This window comes from Dipodomys ordii, unplaced genomic scaffold (genome assembly GCF_000151885.1).
Source record: "Dipodomys ordii isolate 6190 unplaced genomic scaffold, Dord_2.0 Scaffold143, whole genome shotgun sequence".
NCBI classification, from domain to species: domain Eukaryota; kingdom Metazoa; phylum Chordata; class Mammalia; order Rodentia; family Heteromyidae; genus Dipodomys; species Dipodomys ordii.
In genome coordinates this window covers 2,750,891-2,768,960 of record NW_012267359.1, presented here as the reverse complement: position 1 = coordinate 2,768,960, position 18,070 = coordinate 2,750,891, and the positions used below count along the sequence as shown (strand labels likewise).

At 53.4% G+C, this 18,070-nt stretch overlaps 1 protein-coding gene across 4 annotated transcripts; it reads left to right on the top strand.

Annotated features, from left to right (window-relative positions):
* The first annotated feature begins 1,352 nt into the window (after positions 1-1,352).
* Positions 1,353-5,122, top strand: Trim56 (tripartite motif containing 56). 4 transcript variants are annotated; one of them, XM_013031723.1, is made up of 3 exons: positions 1,353-1,433; positions 2,148-2,367; positions 2,487-5,122. In XM_013031723.1, the coding sequence occupies exon 3, from the start codon at positions 2,488-2,490 to the stop codon at positions 4,741-4,743; it is 2,256 nt and encodes a 751-aa protein (XP_012887177.1). In that variant the 5' UTR covers positions 1,353-1,433; positions 2,148-2,367; position 2,487; the 3' UTR covers positions 4,744-5,122. The 4 variants fall into 4 exon arrangements, with proteins under 4 accessions (XP_012887177.1, XP_012887179.1, XP_012887178.1 ...); XM_013031725.1 differs by having other exon boundaries at positions 1,364-1,433; positions 2,258-2,367; XM_013031724.1 differs by having other exon boundaries at positions 1,364-1,433; positions 2,180-2,367.
* The last annotated feature ends 12,948 nt before the right edge of the window (positions 5,123-18,070 follow it).

Below are 18,070 nucleotides of genomic sequence, written 5' to 3'. Positions count from 1 at the left end.
GTGTGTGTGTGTGTGTGTGTGTGTGTGTGTGTGTGTGTGTGTGTATTCTGGGACTTGAATTCAGTGCCTCTCAATCACTTTTAGCTTTTTCGCTCAAGGCTAGCGCTTTACTAGAGCCACAGCTTCACTTCCAGCTTTTGGTTGATTAATTGGAGATAAGAGTCTCACGGACTTTCCTGCCCAGGCTGGCTTTGAACCTGATCCTCAGATCTCAGTCTCTTGAGTAGCTGGGATTACAGGTGTGAGCCCCAGGTGTCAGGCCTTAGGACATTTCCAAGTTGAAATCTCCTGTTGAGACAACACATCGGTAGCTTAGCAACGCTACACACCGCAGTCTTAATTATGGTGTGAGTGTCTACCTCGTGATCCTGGAAGCTCAGGAGAACGCCAGTCACGTGTCCCAGCCGGGAAAACTGTCCTCAGATCTTAAGTGAAAAACAAGGTAGATCCACGTCCTGCAGTCGTGAAAGGCTCAGCCACACCTTTCCACCACCAAAGGGAGGGAGGAACACAAAATGTTCATTTGACTATTGTCTTTTTTCTTGTCCTGGGGCTTGAACTCAGGGCCTCAGCGCTGTCCCAGAGCCTTTTCTTTCTTTTATGTACATTTTTCATTGTGAAAATGATGTACAGAGAGGTTACAGTTACATGAGCAAGGTAATGAGTACATTTCCTATCAAGCATTGTTGCCTCCTTTGTTTTCCCCCTACCATCCCTTCCCTCCCACCTCTACCCCACGCACCCTCGCCCCAGCCCATCCCTGAGCCTTTTCTCTGTTTAGCACTCTACCACTTGAGCCACACCTCCACTTCCAGCTTTGGGCTGATTCATTGGAGACAAGAGTTTCACGGACGCTCCTGTCTGGGACTGGGTTTTAATCACGATCCTCAGATCTCAGCCTCCTAAATCGCTGTGATTATAGGCATGCACACTGGTGTCCTGGCCCCTCCAGGAACTTTTGGCTGTACCTTGGAAGTCAGGGAGACCCCTGCAGGGGTCCATAAAGCGTCCTCCAGTCAGGCCTGGACCCCCAGGCTGGGTGTTTCCCGGGGCTCAGCGTTCTGCTACTCTGCCCCTCCTCCCTTCCCGTTATCCCAAAGTCACCAAACACTGAGAAACCACAGCCCTGAGCCCGGCTTGTTTGGAAGGTGTAGGCTGAGCTGGAGGGGGATCCCAGAGCGCCCCCCCTTGCCCTGGGGGCTTCCTGCTGGATCAGGGTGTGTGTGTGTGCTGGAATGAGGAAGGGGAAGGCGGAGGGACTGGCTGGAAGGGCGGGCGGGCGGAGGAGAGGGCGGCGCCCAGCCTGGTGTCCCGCCTGGGGACGGAAGTTGCCTTTGCCTCCGTTGCTTTCAGTTTTGTTTCACTCAGGTGCCCTGCAGCCGCGGGGGTCACGTCTTGCGATGCTTCTGGAGCCCCAAGTCAGTTCTGGCTGGGTAAGAAGGGTTTGGGGGGGGGTCGATGGGAGCTTGGGCTGAATTGGGGGGGGTGGGGGGGTGGGAAGAGAGGAAAAAGGAGGGAGAGCGCGGGAGAGGAAGGAGAAGAGAGGGATCGGGAAGGAAGGGGAGGCCGGGCCTCGGCCTTGAGCGTCCCCCATCACAGGAAGAGCCCGCCCTCCTCTTCCACCTGAGCCCCCCTCCGGCTCCCTCAGGGGAGGGGTCTGCCAAATCTCTGAGCTGGGAATTCAGGATTCCCACTCTTCCCTGGAAAGACTCAACATACGGGAGGCTGAGAGCCGAGGCCCAGGCTGGGAGGCCTGGAGTCTAGCGGAGGCCTCCCCTGCCTCACTTTCCTTCTGCTCCAGAAATCACTGCGGGGGGGGAGGGAATCGGGGCAGGAAGTGCCCCCCACTCAGAGGCTGGCAGATGGGCAGGCAGAACTAGAGAAATTGGGGCCCTTGGCCCATGGCAGGGCCCCCCCCATTACCAGAGCTGATGTGTGCTTCCCCCGGCCACGGAGCCCCACCCAGCCAGACCTCCAGAAACCAGTCACACAGGACCACCGGGTCCATACTGGTGTCCTGAAGGTTGGACTCCCCCCTCCTCTAAGACTGAGGGGCTGATGTGCGTATGAGTGTGTGCACGTGTGTGCTTGTGTGTGTGGGGGGGGGGCTAACTGGCGGGAAGAGTCTCACAGGAGTTTCTGCCCAGGCTGGCCTCAAACTAGGATCCTCATATCTCAGCCTCCAGAAGAACTGGGATTATAGATGTGAGCACCAGAGCCTGGCCTCAGGAGCTTCTTGTTCCAACATCTTTCACAGGCCTGACACAATCTCGATCACCTTCTGCTGGATATTTCCAAAGAAAGAGGAGGAAGAGGGTGCCCCTCCCCCAGCTGCAGACACCAGGAAGGAAATTCCTCCCCATCCAGGTGAGACCCTCCTCCTCCCTCCCCCACAGACTGTGTAGCTGGGGGATGTGAAGAAGGGAAGGGCTGCTGCGGAGGGAGGGAGGGAAGGACCTCTGACCTCTGACCTTTCTCCTGGACAGCATGGTTTCCCAGGGCTCCTCGCCCTCCTTGCTGGAGGCCCTGAACAGCGACTTCCTGGCCTGTAAGATCTGCCTGGAGCAGCTGCGCATGCCCAAGACGCTGCCCTGCCTGCACACCTACTGCCAGGACTGCCTGGCCCCGCTGGCCGAGGGCGGCCACGTGCGCTGCCCGGAGTGCCGCGAGACCGTCCCCGTGCCGGGCGCTGGCGTGGCCGCCTTTAAGACCAACTTCTTCGTCAATGGACTCCTGGACCTGGTGAAGGCGCGGACGTGCGGGGACCTGCGGGCCGACCGGCCGTCCTGTGCCCTCTGCCCGCTGGTAGGGGGCGCGAGCGCGGGGGGCCCAGCCACCGCCCGCTGCCTGGACTGCGCCGATGACCTGTGCCAGGCCTGCGCCGACGGCCACCGCCGCACCCGCCAGACGCACGCGCACCGCGTGGTGGACCTGGTGGGCTACCGGGCCGGCTGGTACGACGAGGAGGCCCGGGAGCGCCAGGCCGCCCAGTGTCCCCAGCACCCCGGCGAGGCGCTGCGCTTCCTGTGCCAGCCCTGCGGCCAGCTGCTGTGCCGCGAGTGCCGCCTGGACCCGCACCTGGACCACCCGTGCCTGCCCCTGGCCGAGGCCGTGCGCGCCCGCAGGCCCGGCCTCGAGCAGCTGCTGGCGGGCGTGGATGCCAACCTCGCCGGCCTAGAGGCCACCAGGGAGGCAGAGAAGGCCGCCCTGGCCCGGGTGAAGGAGCAGGCGGCCAGGGTGGGCAGCCAGGTGGACGAAGCCGCCGAAGCCATCCTCCGGGCTCTGCTGGCCCAGAAGCACGAGGTGCTGGGGCAGCTCCGGGCTCACGTGGAGGCTGTGGAGGAGGCTGCTCGAGAGAGGCTGGCCAAACTGGAAGGCCAAGAACAGGTGGCCAGGGCGGCGGCCACATTTGCCCGGCGGGTGCTCAGCCTGGGGCGAGAGGCGGAGATCCTATCTCTGGAAGGGGCGATTGCCCAGAGGCTCCAACAACTCCAAGATGGCCCCTGGTCCCCGGGGCCAGCCTCCTGCCCGCTGCCCCGGCTGACACTGCACCCCGGGGTCCGGGATAAGAACTGTCACCTGCTCAGCCTTTCTTTCGAGAAGCAAGAGGGCCAGGATGGCGACGAAGAGCAAGCTGGTGCTCAGGGAGAGGACGGAACTCAGAGCCAGGGAGAAGAGGATGGAGCCAGCCAGGAGAGACAAGATGGAGGCCAGACACCCCCAGAAGACAGAGCCCAGACACCCCAAGAAGATGAGCGAGCCCACACTCCCAGAGGGGACAGAGCCCAGACACCCCAAGAAGGTGGACGAGCCCGAATAGAAAGAGGCAGCGGCCAGCCCACCAAGAAGAAAAGAAGCCGAGGCCGACACAAGTTAGCCTCCCGGGAGCCCAGCCCCGCGCTGGGCCCCCAGCTGGAAGGTTCTGGCCTCCTCCCCCGGCCTGTCTTCGTCCGCAGCTTCCCCACGCGAATGCCGGGGGACCCGTGCGCCCCCCGCATCACGGGGCTCTGTGCCTTCGGTCCTCAGGAGATCCTGGTGGCCGATGAGCAGAACGGACGTCTAAAGCGCTTCTCCCTCAAGGGCGACTACCGAGGCCAGGTGCCCGTGCCCGAGGGCCAGTTCCCCTGCAGCGTGGCCGCCCTGCGGGACGCCGTGGCCTTCTCCACCAACGCCCGGCTGTACCTCATCAGCCACGATGGCAAAGTGCGGTGGCGCCGGGCTGTGAGCCACACGCAGTCCAGCCACGCAGTGGCCGCGCTGCCCAGCAGGGACCGGGTGGCTGTCACTGTGGGCAGCCACGTGGAGGTCTACAATGAAGAAGGCAGCCTAGCCACGCGGTTTATCCCTGGCGGCAAGGCCCAGCGTGGCCAGCGGGCCCTGGTATTCCTAGCCACCAGCCCACAGGGCCATTTTGTGGTGTCCGACTGGCAGCAGAAGAGCGTGGTTGTATGCGACGGGCTGGGCCGCGTGGCTGGGGAGTGCCAGGGGCCTGGCCTGCAGGGCTGCCAGCCGGGCTCCGTGGCCGTGGACAAGGACGGCTTCATCTTCCTGACTCTTCGCGGAGTTAACCAAGTGGTAATCCTGGACCCAAAGGGGTCCTATCTTAGCGAGTTCATGTCGGCCTACCACGGCCTAGAAAAGCCCAGGGTCATCAGTGTGGTAGATGGCAGGTATCTGGTGGTGTCACTCAGTAATGGAACCATCCGGGTTTTTCTTTTTCGTATCCAGTCAGCTGATAGTTAAGGGGGTGGGGCAGGGCAGGGGAGGCTGGTAGGGCAGGACTGGGCTAGCCTGGGACATTCTCTCAGGACAGGGCCCATAGCTACATGGCCAGCTTTTCTAACATGCAGAAGTGGGGGACCAAGGGTTGGGGGGCTCCCGGGCAGGGAGGGGCTACGACGCCCCTGGGTCTATTTGTTGTTGTTTTGTTTTGTTTGTGGGTGACACCTACAAGCTGTGACTGCCACTGTGTATTTAGGTGTCTGCGTTTCTAGGAATAACCTGTCCTGATTTGTGTATTTCAAAGCCATTCCAAACTAGCTGTGGTATACCGAGAGTTCAAGGCTAACCTGGGGGACACAAACCCTATTTTAAAACAAAAAACTGCCAAGCACCAGTGGCTCACGCCTGTATCCTACCGACTCAGGAGGAACAAGGTTCGAAGCCAGCTCAGGCAGAAAAGTCCAAGGACTTCAATTAGACATTCAAATGGAGTGCCAGCCTTGGGGGGCGGGGGGGGGGGGAGAGCTCAGGGGCAGCACCTAGGCCCTGAGTTCAAAACCCAGGATTGGCACCAAAAAAAAAAAAACCCAACTTGATGGAGTTTTAGAGAGACTGAGAGAGAGGGCCCTGGCGAGGTGGGCACACTTCTGCAGGACCAAGAAAGACCCCTAGGGCACGTCACACACAGGCCACGCAGGACCAGAGGCCAAGAGCTCCATGTGACGATAAATGACAATAATCTGTTCTCTTGGGTGCTTTCTCAAGACCCTGAGTGTTCAGATCGGGTAAAAGCTATAGATGCCAGCCCAGAGGCTGTGAAGGGAATACCCCCCCCCAAAATCAGGTCATTCCTGGTGGCAAAGGAGGGGAGCCCCCCAGCGTACCCCCACACCATTGCCAATCCAAGGCCAGGCGCGTGGATGATGGACAATCACCATGTGACCATTCCAGTGTTTCCTGTTTGTTTCTTGTTTTTGTTCTCCTAATTGTTTAGCTAAGTCCTTTTAAGACACATTCAGCTTTACCCGGTTGAACTAAAATGAGGATTCACGTCCTTCTTTTTGGACACTATGGCTGGAGGAGCCATGGAACCCCAGCGGTTAGCGAGATTGGGGTGCCAAGCCAGCAGGTGAATCTGAGAAGAGGGCTGGGCAGGAGGGAGGCAGAGAATGTGAGAGAAGGATCCAGAAGGTGGTGAAGGGCAGCCATTGTCCTTTCCATTGGTGGGGGCTGGGCAGAGGTGCCCGGCCCGGGTAGGCTGTGGGGACAAGGTTAGCCCGGAGCTGAGCTGCAGAGAGGAGATACAGCGGGAATTGTTAGGTTGGCTGATGAGAACCAGAGGAATCTGGAACAGGTACAGCAGGAAAAGTTAGACGTTAGGGGTACAGAGAAAATCCTTTTCTGACGAGCACATTTCTTGTTTGTTGAACTAATAGGAGAACTCGTTGATGGGCAGGTGGGCAACTTTGATTAAGTATATTTAAAATATAAGCCATGCACTGGCGGCTCACACCTGTACTCCTAGCTACTCAAGAGGCTGAGAACTGAGGATCATGGTTTGAAGCCAGGCAGGCAGGAAAGTCCATGTGACTTTTGTCTCCAATTAACCAGCAAAAAGGCAGAAGTTGAGGCTCAAGTGGTAGAGCACTAACCTTGAGCAAAAATGCTCAGGGACAGTGTCTAGGCCCTGGGTTTAAGCCTCAGTACGGCACAAATAAAAACATATATAGAGCTAGGGGTAAGGCTCAGTGGTAGAGCGATTACCTAGCATGCATCCATGGAGGCCCTGGGGGTGGGGGACAACAAAGAATAATGAAAATGAACACTAGCAAGATGATTTGACTGTGTAGCACGAAAGTGAAACCTAGCAAGATGATTAGGCTATGTAGAATGAAAATGAAAACTAATAAGGCGATTATTAAGCTATATAGAATTGATTTGATGAGGAAAAGCTATGTCTCCCGTATAGGAATGACTAAGACTTCCTGGAGAAAGAACCCAATAAGCCATGTACCCAGGAAGAAACTGAAAGGCAAAAACTAGTAAAGGAAAAAGAAAAGCTGGTCTGCAGTGACTCATACCTAGCTAAGCAGCAGGCTAAGATCCAAAGGACTCAGCTTTGAGGACAGCCAGAGCAGATTTTTCTAGACTCCATCCCCAAAGTTAGAGCAAAAAGCAGGGCTGGAGGCATAGTACAGTTTTACCTAGTAAGTGAAAGGCCATGAGTCCAACCCCCAGTACTGCCAATAAATAATAACTTGGTTGTGGGGTTTGCACTTGGGACCTGGATGCTGTCTCTTGAGCTCTTTTGCTCAAGGCTAGCGCTCTACCACTTTGAGCCACAGTGCCACTTCTGGTTTTCTGAGTGGTTAATTGGAAATAAGAGTCTCATGGGGACTTTTATACCTAGGCTGGCTTTGAACCTTGATCCTCAGATCTCAGCCTCCTGAGTAGCTAGGGTTACAGGCGTGAGCCACTGGCACCTAGCTCAAAAATAACAACAGAAATATGGTCTGGAGAAACTGCCGGACTCCTGACAGTATAAAATAGTGCTTTCTGAAGAGAAATTTGGCAATACTTGAGAAACATTCCTCCCCTCCCCCCAAAAAACAGTGATTGTGTGAATGTTATTTCTCTTTGGGCAATATATTCTGGGAAAATAATCCAATAGAAGAAAAACCATCTGCAAAGAGACATTTGTGGCTGCCCAACGCAGCAGAGTGATGAACTGTAAGCTTTGCATTGGCAGAGTGCCAGCTTGGTGGATTGTGGTCTGTAGGGTTATATGACAGCTATGCAGACTATTTGGAAGAAATCGCTTATGATTCAATCATAGGCCAAGAAAAGAGAGAATTTGGAATGCTGATGACATAGATGTAATAGCGATGAGGCTGGGTAATGGTCATGCTGGCATAAGGTTCTGAATTTGTAAATAGACGATGATTTGGGAGATTTTTTTTTTTCCTATTTAGCTATCGTGTGATATTTCGCTTTTCCATGACTTAACATACGTGCTTGTTAACTTAAAGAGAATATGCCCCTCTAGTCCACAAGGCAGGGGTACTCTGGGGGAGGAGGTGTCTGTGGCAGCTTGCTCTGCAGAGCCAGCACATGGCCATTCATCAGAGATGCTTGGTAAACATCTGTGGAATGAGAATTTATGTCTAGCAAGGGGCCAGAGCTTCGTTCTGATTCCAGAAATTTCCAGCCTCAAAATCGCTAACAGCCTCAGGCCCCCGTCAAGGTGTTCACAAATCATGGCTGGTGGAGGGTGTCCAGCAGGGGGCACTGTAGGCACAGGGAGCTGTGGGAAGTCCACCGCGAGCTTCCCAGAGCTGGGCTCTTTGTGTCAGAACCCAGATCTCTGTTTGTGGAAGAGGAATCTGGGGGACACAACTTGAGGGGGTTTTGTGTCCTGCCTGGTGGGCTCAGGTACCAGCCAACTGCAACAAAAGCTCACCAGAGACTCAACAAGAAGCAGGGCAAAGGGTCTGACTGGTGACATGGAGATTCCCAGGGGCATTGGAAGACAGACGGAAACGCAAAGTTTTCTTCAAGAATTAGGGAGAAGGTGGGTGCTGGTGGTTCATGTTTGTAATCTAGCTATTTAGGAGGCTGAGATCTGAGGACTGCAATTCAAAGCCAGCCCAGGCAGGAAAGTCTGTGAGACTCTTACCTCCAATGAACCACCAGAAAACCAGAAGTGGCGCTGTAGCCCAAGTGGTAGAGGGCTACTAGCATTGAGCACAAAAGCTCAGGGATGGTACTGAGGCCCTGAGTTCAAGCCTGAGTAGTGGTACATCACACACACACACACACACACACACACACACACACACACACACAAAGGTTAAGGGGTTGGCAGGTACAAGCTGCTGGCAAGATATGAAATAAGAATTGGAAATGGAGTCCAATTTAGGAGTAAAATCTTAACACTATGACCTGGAAGTCTTAGGGAATGACACTGGAAGCATTATTCAACAAGAAGACTATAAATACCCCCACCCCACCATAGACTGTGACCCTTAACTTGATGGGTTGTTCTGTTTCAGTTCCCATCTCTGTCCTGACAGGTAGGAGAGTGTTGTTTGGGAGGAGAGAAGAGGAGGTAGAAAAGCTAGCACATGTGTTGAGAAAAGGGGGAAGAATGAAGTAGCAGAGACCTGGGTTGATTGCTGGGTGTTTCATTAACTAGCTGTGTGATTTCATTCTAGTTCCTTAACTTCTCTGAGTCTCTGCACATTAGTAACCTGGGGATGGTGCTGTCCCCCATGCTTACCTCACAGCGTTGCAGTGAGAGTTAGAGGACAAGTATAGGAACACATCTTGTATACCTGAAAGCTCAGCTCCAAGGTATTGGTTAGGAAATGGGCCAACTGACTTGTCATGACCCATCTCTCCTGTAAGCTCGAATGGGGATATTGCATGTATATATTGTGACACAAAAGGTGAAGAGACTGGAGCACACCTGTAATTCCATCGCTCTATGTTGAGACCCTGTCTCAAAGTACAAAAATAAAGTTCCAGCCAGGTGCTGGTGGCTCTTGCCTGTCATTCTAGTACTCAGGAGGCTGAGATCTGGGGATCAAGGTTCAAAGCCAGCTGGGGCAGGAAAGTCCGTGAGACTCTTATCTCCAATTAACCACCAGAAAACCAGAAGTGGTGCTGTGGCTCAAGCGGAAAAGTGCTATCCTTGAGCTGCAGAGCTGAGGGACAGCGCCCAGGCCCAGAGTTCAAGCCTCACAACCGGCAAAAATAATAATAATAATAAAATAAAGTTCCAGCGCGTCTGGGTGGAGCTCCCTCCACACATTGTCTCTCTGGGAGCAGGCTGCTTCCTTTCGCTTTCTAGCAAAGCACAGAAGGGACTGGCCGAGCTGTGGGGACCAATGGCCGCTTGCCGAGATTCCAGGCCAGCCCTGACTGCCAGTGGAGAAGCAGACTGGACCGAGAAAGGGCTGATTACTCCAGACATTTTGAAAAAGTTAAAGCAAGCAAGAGTGGCCCCGGTCTTTTGATAGTTTTGAGATGATTGCATTTAGAATGAGAATCGCTTTTTCCACAGTGACTATTACTGCATGTGTAAAATCATGGCATTTTCTAAATCTACAGAGATAGAATCGCTCTTTCCACTGTTTACTATTGCCGTATACATAAAATGATGTCATCTTCCAAATGCAGAGACAGAATTCCAAAGGCACGGAAGTCTAAAAAGGAAAAGCAGCTTTGTTTGGGGGTTTGTTTTGGAGGGAATCAATTGGTGAAGTGGGTGGTGTGCATTGCAGGCCAGAGGCCAGGCTCGGAGGCAGGCCTAAGAAAGGAGCTGGGTTGGTGGAAAGTGAAAACTTGCTCAACCCAATGCGTCTATGGGGAACAGAGCCAGGCCTCGCAGGGACCAGAGGCTTCTGTGATTTGAGTGGTGGAAAAGGCACAGAGATGTCGTTTAAGGCCTCAGGGAGACATCTTGGGGACACAAGGGACCAGCCTGTATGGACAGAGGATTGAATTCGGTTTGGGGAACAACTTGCTCCAGGTTTTTGGAGCCGCTTGGCTCAGTGTCCAAGATGGACTGGGCTGAAAGAAGGAATGTAGGGCCCCGGCTCCCTCCATTGTGCGGCCCCGCCCACTCCCAGTGTTGCCATGGGAACAAGCATCTGCTGTGAATCCTTTCGTGCCTTTGGTGATGGGCTTTTGTCTCTTTCTTCTTGTTCTTAATAAAGTTCTTTTGACAGAGTTGAACCTTCTTTTGGGTGAGTTCATGCTGTCCTTATGGAGTCCTTCAACACCCAGGCTCAGAATACACGTGTGCCAAGACGGTGTGTAATGACAGGCGTATGACCACACATGTGCGAAGGGCTATGTATGATAACATGTGTGCACAAAAGACTGTGTGATAACACAAGTACACAAGGCCCACACATACACAAAGAGTGGTAAATGACAACATATGTGCAAAGGGCTCTGTGTGTGTGATGACACCCATGCGCATAAGCTCAGCGTGTGTACAAGGTTGGCATATGACTACACATACACAAAGGTGGCATGTGGCTATGCGCATGCGCACGTGGCATGCAACTGCCTGGAGATGTGGTGTGTGGGAATTGGGGTGGGGAGGCCCAGGTGAGGGTGGCTGGACCCACTGTGTTAATTGGTCTCTGCCAGTCATTTGATTTGGGGAAACCAAACAAGCATCTGTAGATACCTTCCTGCACAGATTTCTGATCCTCCCTGCTGGGTTGCAGGGCATCAGGATTCTAGCAATTTCTGCCTGCTGGCCAAACCCACCGCCCTTGCTCAAGGCACGTCCTCCACCTCCCCAGTGAGATTTCCTGAGCAGGAGTAGGAAAGATCTGAGCCTGGCCTCCCGGGGAACATGGGAGGTCAAACAGCATCAAAGCCTGGATCCCTGCAAAGTGGGAGCCATCCTCCTTACTGTCTTTTTAGGACTGGAGTTTGAACTCAAGGCCTGGCAATGGCTAGGCTGGCCTTCTGCCCCGGGAACCACATTCTATTCTGCTTTTTGCTGGCTATTTTGGAGCCTTGAAGACTTTTCTGCCCAGGCTGACTTTGAACTTTGATCCTCTGGATCTCAGCCTGATTAGATAGGATTACAAACACAGGCTACCAGAACCTGGTTCCACTTGCCTTATTTTCTAGATAGGGAAACTGAGGCTTGCACATGATTTAGATTCAGACTTAAGCTTCATCTGATTCTGTAGCTTCCTTCCCCAGGTCCTCGGCCATCCCAAACAACTCTGGATCTGATCCAGGTCACTTGAGCCCGTCTGGGTCTCCATTTCCTTTTCATAAACTGACCGTGAATAGCAGAGAACAGAGACTCCTGGTTTTAACACACCAGATCTTGTCCTTTAGAGAAAATCTGGAGTGGAGGAGCAGGAGGAGAGCACCAAGCTAGCCCCCGGGGCCTCCAGCTTTTGACTTCACTCCCAGGGCCCCCAGGATAGAAAAGTAATGATGGAAGGAAGGAATGCTCTGAATAGCTTGTCCAGGGAACAGAGCCCCCCCAGCTTCTTCAGTGGTGACAGCTTGCAGAAGAATTCCACAATTTGTCATCTCATGACTCAGGGCTCGGGAGCAGGCGCCTGGGCGAACCCTGGGGAGCGTGACTCAGCAGCCGAGGGCCCAGCAGCAGGAGAGCGCCGGGGTCCATGTGAGCCAAGGCTAGTGAGAACAGCTTGTTCCCAGTGCCAAACCCCAGGTGGAGCATCTGCCCCTGCGGTCAGCCCTACATAGGCCTCATGCTCCCAGCCACGGGGTGCTGGGGGGAGGGAGGGGGAGGCCTGAGCCTCCTCCCTCCATCCAAACCTCCTCTCCTGGAGAAGGCACCACCATTCTGCCACCCACAGCCTTGAGGATCCACTGCAGGAGGCTGGGGACACAGACTCCCTCCTCTGTACATTTTTTATTAGCTTTTTAGTTATCATAAAAATACCTTTAAGTAATCATACAAAGGGGTTTCAGTTGAACTAAGCAGCGTGTGAAGACAATACATCGTGATCTCTCATTCTCCACCTCTCCCAACCGCGCCCCTCCCCTCAAGTTACCTGCTTCCATTTTTCACATATGGACATTGACTGTAATGACTGTTTGCCGTCCCTCTCCTCTCCATCGGTCTGTCCCCCACTTTCCTTGACCCCCTCCTCCCAGAAAAAACATGTTCCACTGCCCATTTTGCCTGGGCCAGCTGAGGAGCAGAGAAGGAACATATTGCAGGCTGAGCACACAGTAACACAGATGTTCAAAATACCCCTCCCCTGCTTTTGGGGAGAAGCCAGGGAATGGGGCTTTCTGGGCTTGATGTGGCTCAAGAGCCAACTCTGAAAACATCTCTCCATATTTAGAAATAGCCGGATCTATTTTTCTCTTACCCAGTAGGACAGAGATGGCCCATCAACTTACCAGAAGAAAAATAGCCACAAGGAGTGGACGTGAATAACTCCCTTCCTCCAGAAAAGGGAACTGTCACCACAAAGGCTGTGGCCAGGCTTCTGCCCTCCGGCCATGGTGGCCTGTCATTCCTAGTGGTCCTGCTCACTGTCTAATGGAAGACTCCACACAGCGGATTCCTTCCCTTCAACGCCCTTCAGGATGAGAGCTCCTGATTCACAGGGAGCACACCACAAGCAGGTATTCTGGAAAGATCTGTTGACTGAGAACAAAGATGAGTTTATGTCACAACTAGTCTCGGTCATTCAACTTAGACTTAACCTTGGGGGGTAGAAAATTGACAAGTGGCTGCCACAGGGTGAGACCTGAGTCCAAAGCTCTTTTTCTGAGAAGGGAAAGCACAAAGAAGAGTTTGAGCTGCTCAAAGTCTGAGAGAAAAAGATAATCTCTCACCTTGGGTAGGGGTTATCTGTCTTCTACTAGACTGTATCTTTTCATGATTTGTTCTGATGCTCACTGCCTGTCTCCCCTGCCATTTCCACCCTGGATGTGCTTTTATTCATGGAGAGAGAGATGGTAAGCCCTAAGAATAGTGGCTGAGTTATAGTAGATCCTGAATGAATGGGTGGATGGATGGATGGATGGATGGATGGATGGATGGATGGATGGTGGATATAATAGATGGATGGGTGGATGAGCAGATGGATGGATAGACAGGTGAGAAGATGGATGAAAGAGTAGATGGATGGGAGGATGGAAGAGCAGATGGATGGATGGATGGATGAACAGGTGGGTAGTTGGATGGATGACTGAATGAAGGATGAATGGATAAATAGGTAAGAGTAGATGGATGGATGGTTGAGTGAATGGATGGTGGATGAATGGAAGGAAGAATGGCAGATAAATGGATGGACTATATGTCCCTACTCTAAGCTAGTGTGCTTTCTACCTGCTGTGTATGCAAATTCTTTTTAGTCCCCTTCGAGTTGTAAGGTAGATGTTACAACACAAGTGTCTCAATGCTGAGGAAAGTGTAGGAGAGGGGATGGGCCACCGGCAAAGCCCACCAGAGCCAAACTCATATGCCGCTCTCCTGGCTTCAGGGAAGACATGGCTCTACCTCAACTACTCAGTCCCTATTTTCCTCTCCCTCTCTCTCCACCCACTTGCCAAAATAACTCTGTGCCCTGAAGGACAACTTGTTCTTAGCTGGAACAGTTTTCTTCCTGGCAGGAAAATAACAGGGAACACAGGGTCTAAACTGAATATGTCTCCCCAATTTCATGTGTGGTTTGGGATCATGGGAGAAGCTGACAAAAAACATTGGCCAGGTTAGATTATGTGGCAGCACAGGAAGACCTTCTGTGTGATGGCCGGCCTGTGGGAAGAGCAGGCCCAAGGTAACCAGTGTGGGCCGGGGCCTCTTCCCAGGTACTTACTCCTGTGTGTATGGAGAAAAGAATGAGAGATCCTGAGCTGGGTGCTGGTGGTACCCAGGTGTCATCCCAGCTGCTCAGGAGGGTGAGATCTGAGGATCAAGGTTTAAAGCCAGTCCAGCCAGGAAAGTCTCCTCATACTCTAATCTCTAATAAACCAGTAGAAAGCTGCAAATGGAGCTGTGGCTCAAGTGGTGAGCACCAAGCTTAGAGAAAAAGCTCAGGGACAGTGCCCAGGCCCTGAATTCAAGCTCCAATAGTCACACACACACACACACACACACAAATGGGGACAGCAGACACAGGGCAGGCTGCAGACTTGAGGATACACACGTGGGGGAACCTGTGTCCAGGTGTGGGAGACTGCTCTGCGGTACTCAGGGGCAGCGCAGCGCAGCCCGGTGGAGCGGAGACAGAAGAAGGGGTGTGTCTCTGATCTGCCCGGGTGTTCCCAGGCAGGGCACCATGCCAGATCTTGCCTCTTCAAAGAATCAAGACTGGAAATTCCCCCAGAGTTCATTTGCTATGATTTAATCCTGGCTGAAAGCTCAGCACTGCCGAACCCGGCTACCCAGGGCACCCCATCGCCCCAGACTGGACCAGAAGCTCCCAGGCCCAAGCATGAAGTAAGGGGGGGGCAAATTTGGGGCATAGATGAGATGCCGGGGTCTCCACAAGCACTCTAAGCCCTGTCCATCCCCCCATGCAGAAGCCTGTGTCCCCCACGGAAGGCACCTTGCCTCCCTCTCATCCCCTGCCAGGCTGGGGGGGTGGTGCAGCAACCTTGTCTCCCAGCCCCACTGTACGCTGCTCAACAGCCTCTGCGTGAACTGCCGCTTGTCCTCGCCCTGCGTTCTTCTGGTGGAATGTGAGTGTGAATACACCAGGGGACTCCAGGGCTGGGAAGGTGGCTCAGTGGTAGAGCGCTTGCCTTGCATGCATGAGGCCCTGGGTTCGATTCCTCAGCACCATGTAAACAGAAAAGGCCGGAAGTGGCACTGTGGCTCAATTGGTAGAGTACTTGCCTTGAGGTGAAGAGCTGAGGGACAGTGCCCAGGCCCAGAGTTCAAGCCCCATGACCAACCAAAAATATGTGGGAGTGGAGCTGTGGCTCAAGTAGTAGAGCATCAGCCTTGAGCAATAAAGCTAAAGGATAGTGCTTAAGCTCTGAGTTCCAGCCTGGTGTATACACATGTACAAGAGGCCAAGTTAAAAGGAAGGACAAGCCGGCCACTGGTGGCTCACACCTATCATCCTCATGACTCCAGAGGCTGAGATTTGAAGATCACAGTTTGAAGGCAGCTCAAGCAGAAAAAGTCGATGAGAAACTTGTCTCCAATGAAACACCAGTGGAGCTGTGGCTCCAAGTGGAGAACCTAGAGCAAAAGAAGCTCAGGATCGGCACCCAGGCCATGAGTTCAAGCCCCAAGACTGGCAAGAGTGTGTGCGTGCACACACACACACACACACACACACATTTACACATCTGTCTACCAGGCAGGAAAGCCCTGTCTGGGAGAGAGGGCAAAGGAAGGCCCCTGGCTGTATGCCAGGATGGGCAGCTCTGCCACCTCTCCCCTGCCCCGGGGCTGCTGGCCAGGGCTGTGACTCAGCCCTGAAGGCCAGCCAGGTGTTCTAGACATAACACGACCTCTCACCTTCCAGCCCCTCAGGAGCCTCAGAAAGAATGAACTGCGCCTTCCAGCACTGGCTTTTTTGTTCCAGCTGAGTAGGAACAGAATGGACTTGAGGCTGCCATTTCCTGGTGACAATGGCTGCTTAAGCCCAGGTCCAGGAGTTCAGATTCAGGGACGAGAACAGACACTCAATGGACCCTCAGCAGAAACCTTCTCATAAGTGCAAGTATAAAAGCAGGCCTCAGGAAGACAAAGGAGCTGGCGCTGGAGCCTTGTGCCTGTCTTCCCAGCTACTCAAGAGGCTGAGAACTGAGGATTGAGGTTCAAAGCCAGCCCTGCCAGGAACGTCCATGAGACTCACATTTCCAATTAATCACCAAAAAGCCAGGAGTGGAGCTGTGGCTCAAATGGTAAAGCATCAGTTTTTAATTTTTTTTAATGTTATTTTTTATTTTTATCAGTCGTGGGGCTTGAACTCTTGGCCTGGGCCCTGGCCCTCAGCTCATCAGCTCAAGGTGAGCGCTCTACCACTTAAGCCACAGTGCCACTTCTGGCTTTTTGCTGGTTAATTGGAGGTAAGAGTCTCACAGACTTGCCTGCCCAGGCTGGCGTGGGATGATGATCCTTAGCTCTCAGCCACCTGGGTAGCTAGGATTATAGGCATGAGCCACTGGCCCCCGGCTGCTTTTTTATTTTTTTTTGTTGGTTGTGAGGCTTGAACCCTGGGCCTGAGCTCTATCCTTGAGCTTTTTCACTCTACCACTTTGAGCCATACTGCCACTTTTGGTTTTCTGGTTAATTGGAGATAAGAGTCTCAGGGACTTTCCTGCCCAGGCTGGCTTTGAACCACCATCCTCAGATCTCTAAGATGACAGGTATAAGCTACCAGCACCCAGCTGAGCATCAGCTTTTGAGGGAGATGGTAAAGCTGTGAGTTCAAGCTCCAGCACTGGCACACATGTGGGCATGCACACACACACACACACACACACACACACACACACACACAGAGGAGATCCTCGAGTTCGAGTTCTTGGACCTCACAATCTTTAGAGCTGCCTGAGGTGCAGTGGCTGGATGTACTGAAACCAGAGCAGGCTGAGATGCTCTCCTGCAGTCCTGGCTTCGGCTGACCAGGCATACCTGGGCAGTCTGGACTGCCCTATGGAGTGATGAGCTGGCAGGACGGCTGTACCCTGGGAGGTAGCCCAGGGGGACACACTGTGGCTCAGGCTGTGAATAAGGGGCGCCTCACCGATGCCCTGTGGGGCAGCTGCTGGGGAGGGAGCACCTCACCAGGTGTTGACTAAGTCGGCAGGTCTGGGCTGGCGGGAGTCAGCAGCAGGCTCCCACACATGCGCAAATCCTCCAGGCGGGCCTCCCATCTCTGAGCCCGTGAAGGCAGGTCCTGGAGTTCCGCTGCACTGTCCTCTCCCTCCTGCCCGCGTCCCCTCTGGCCTGTCACAGGGAAGGTCTGTGAATTCAGGTTTCTTGGTACTCCTTCTCTTGTGTCACTCAAGAAACATCTGACACACACCCCTCTCAGAAACTGTGTGTGTGTGTGTGTGTGTGCACGCGCGCGTGTGTGTGCATGCGTGCGTGTGCGCTGGCACTGGGATCTGAACTCAGGGCCTGGTGCTGTCCTTTAGTTTCTTTGCTCAAGGCTAGCGCTCTACCACCTGAGCCATAGCAGCTCTACTTCTGGCTTTTTTTTTCTTGCCAGTCCTGGGACTTGAACTCAGGGCCTGGCTTTACCACTTGCACCACAATTACCACTTCTGGCTTTTTCTGTGTATGTGATACTTAGGAATCGAACCCAGGGCTTCATGCATGCTAGGCAAGCACTCTGCCACTAGGCCACATTCCCAGCCCTCCAATTCTGGCTTTTCAGTGGTTAACTGGAGATACGAGTCTCATAGACTTCTCTTCCCATGCTGGCTTTTGAACCATGATCCCCAGATTTCAGCCTCCAAGGTAGCTGGTAATTACAAGGATGAGCTACTGGCACCCACAGCTTCTTGTCTTTTACAAATGCCTTACTTTTTCTTTCTGTGCCCCAGGCTACAAGAAAGCATGTTCTACAATTACAGATGACAGCCGTGATAACAACCTTCCATCTCTCAGCTCTACTGCACATCCACCTCCGTGCTGGAGATGTCGCTTCCAGGTGCACATGTGCATATGTGCATGCCTGTATGTGTGTATATGCACATGCTCTAGCCTTGCACTATGACTCAGATCTTTTGCTCAAAGCTGGCATCTCTACCACTTGGGCCATGCCTTCAGTACTGGCTTTTTTGCTGGTTAACTGAAGATACGAGTCTCTTGTCTTGCTTGAACCGGCTTCCAACTGTGATCCTCAGCTCT